At 39.9% G+C, this 1,959-nt stretch overlaps 1 protein-coding gene across 1 annotated transcript in view; it reads right to left on the bottom strand.

Annotated features, from left to right (window-relative positions):
* Positions 1–786: 786 nt before the first annotated feature.
* LOC123964428 (calcium/calmodulin-dependent protein kinase type IV-like) overlaps positions 787–1,959 on the bottom strand; it is a gene marked incomplete at its 3' end in the record, with an annotated part of 15,028 nt that continues 13,855 nt past the window's right edge. Inside the window, exon 5 of the mRNA XM_046041415.1 lies at positions 787–859. Within this exon, the coding sequence (XP_045897371.1) occupies positions 787–859 (73 nt within the window). The remainder of the gene's footprint in view (positions 860–1,959) is intronic.

Below are 1,959 nucleotides of genomic sequence, written 5' to 3' on the forward strand. Positions count from 1 at the left end.
TTTTAATCATCAACACGTTGCCATTTAAATATGATTTTGTGGCACTTTCACGTTTGATTAAATCTGCAAAGAAACAGGAAGGCTGTGATTCATCAGCTGGAGGAGGAAGAACTCCTACACAACACAAAATCTGCTTCTGAACAGCAGCAGGAAATCAGTACAGACTTCAGAGCAGAACCATGGCAGAGGTTCCAGATGGATCGGTCCAGCCTAGCTTAGCACAGAGACTGAAAGCAGAGGGAAACTGTTAGCCTAGCTCCATCAAAAGAGAAGAAAACTTCAAGTCTGTCTGATTCACGTGTGGTATCTTGTTAGCTCACGAGCTAATCAGCTAGAAGGTATTTCTGAGCTAACAGGAAGTTAACAGAAGCTAACGCTAAGATAATAAAACCTAGAAGATAACTCTGTTGTAAAACTGGTTTTGTTGGTGTTTTGATGCTTTTTAATCTTTATAAGACTTGATTTGATCTCTAAGCTAACAGCTAACTCTTAGCTGAGAGGAACTCAAAGATCTCTCTAATCTGACAGCAGCTGACGTCTCTGTGCCTCAGATGTAAGAACAACATCAGGGGAAAGAAAGTTTGAGAGCAGCTGGTTTATGATCTGTGGTTTAGCGTGAGAGACTGAACAGAGACGGAGGAAGTGAACAGTAATCTAATGATTGAAGGGACGGGTGGAGCTGGAGGATCCGGTCACAGAAGTGGCTGCTTTGTGATGAGAAGCAGAATCTCAGACGGCGCCGGATTTCCCGACAGTGACAACAGACACTGAACACAGCAGTCTTACCGCCACGGCCTCCAGGATCTGTTTGATGACGTGAGCGGCGTCTCGCTCGCTGTAGTAACCACGCTCTACGATCCTGCAACACACACAGAGAGAGGAACAGGACGTAAACTTCACCAGAGGGGACCAAAGACCGGTCTGGCCCGGACGTGGATCAGGTTTCAACTCCTCATTATTCTCCTGGGCACTTTAATCTGCTGAACCCTCAAACTCATGAAGATAATTCTGTATTTAATTACGGCCTAAAAAACAGATCTCTCCTCAGTGCAGTCAGTCTGTTCCCAACAAGTCTTTATTTTCTTATTTTAAAAGGGACAGTGCTTTAGCCAGAAAGCTAATTTCCGTCTGTTGTCCCTGGCCGGTCGTTTCAAAGGTCAACATAATAAAACAATAGAAAGAATAATACAATACACCACAATAAACAAGCTATGCAGATCATGAGCTAGCTACTACAGTAAATCTGTTATAAAGTGCGAGATGTTAAGTTATGCAGTTTAAAGCGCTTTTCTATGCTTTAAGTGCAATTTAATGGTTTATTTTAAATCAGTGTGGAAGTGAGTCTGTAGCCACAAGCTGCTCCTTAGCAAGTAAATAAGTACATTTTTATTTATATAGCACCTTTTTAAAACCCATGTTACACAGTGCTTTCCATAGGGGATTGGAGGTAAACACAATAAACACAAAGACAAACTAAAACGGTTTCATCGCTTACAGAAGGTTAAAATAAATGTTATAACAGCAGACAATTCAGTTCAACTCTCTAAAGGGACAATTCACAATAAAAGGAATTGCACTTTTCCTAAGAAGCAGGTCCAGGAAGACTGACAAGTGTAATATTATCTGCTTCAATACTGTAGTTTTTCATCAACTGCCAGTACTCATTGTTACTGTATTTAATTCACCACTTTTTATCATATATATTTCTGTTAATACTGTAAAATACTGTACATATCCACACTGCTTTATATTTATATTTGTATATTTTGTTATATTTTACTATTTATTGACATAAATGCAATATAAGATCCACACCTGTGTTCTCAGTGGTGTATAAAGACCTTCCATAATGAACCGTTATGTTTTTATTACCTTAGAATGAGACATTTATATCTGCATAACCGCGGGCACCCCCTGCTGTGGACAGCGCTGTATTTTGTCGTCATGATTCTACAATAG

This window comes from Micropterus dolomieu, unplaced genomic scaffold (assembly GCF_021292245.1).
Source record: "Micropterus dolomieu isolate WLL.071019.BEF.003 ecotype Adirondacks unplaced genomic scaffold, ASM2129224v1 contig_2341, whole genome shotgun sequence".
Taxonomy (NCBI): Eukaryota; Metazoa; Chordata; class Actinopteri; order Centrarchiformes; family Centrarchidae; genus Micropterus; species Micropterus dolomieu.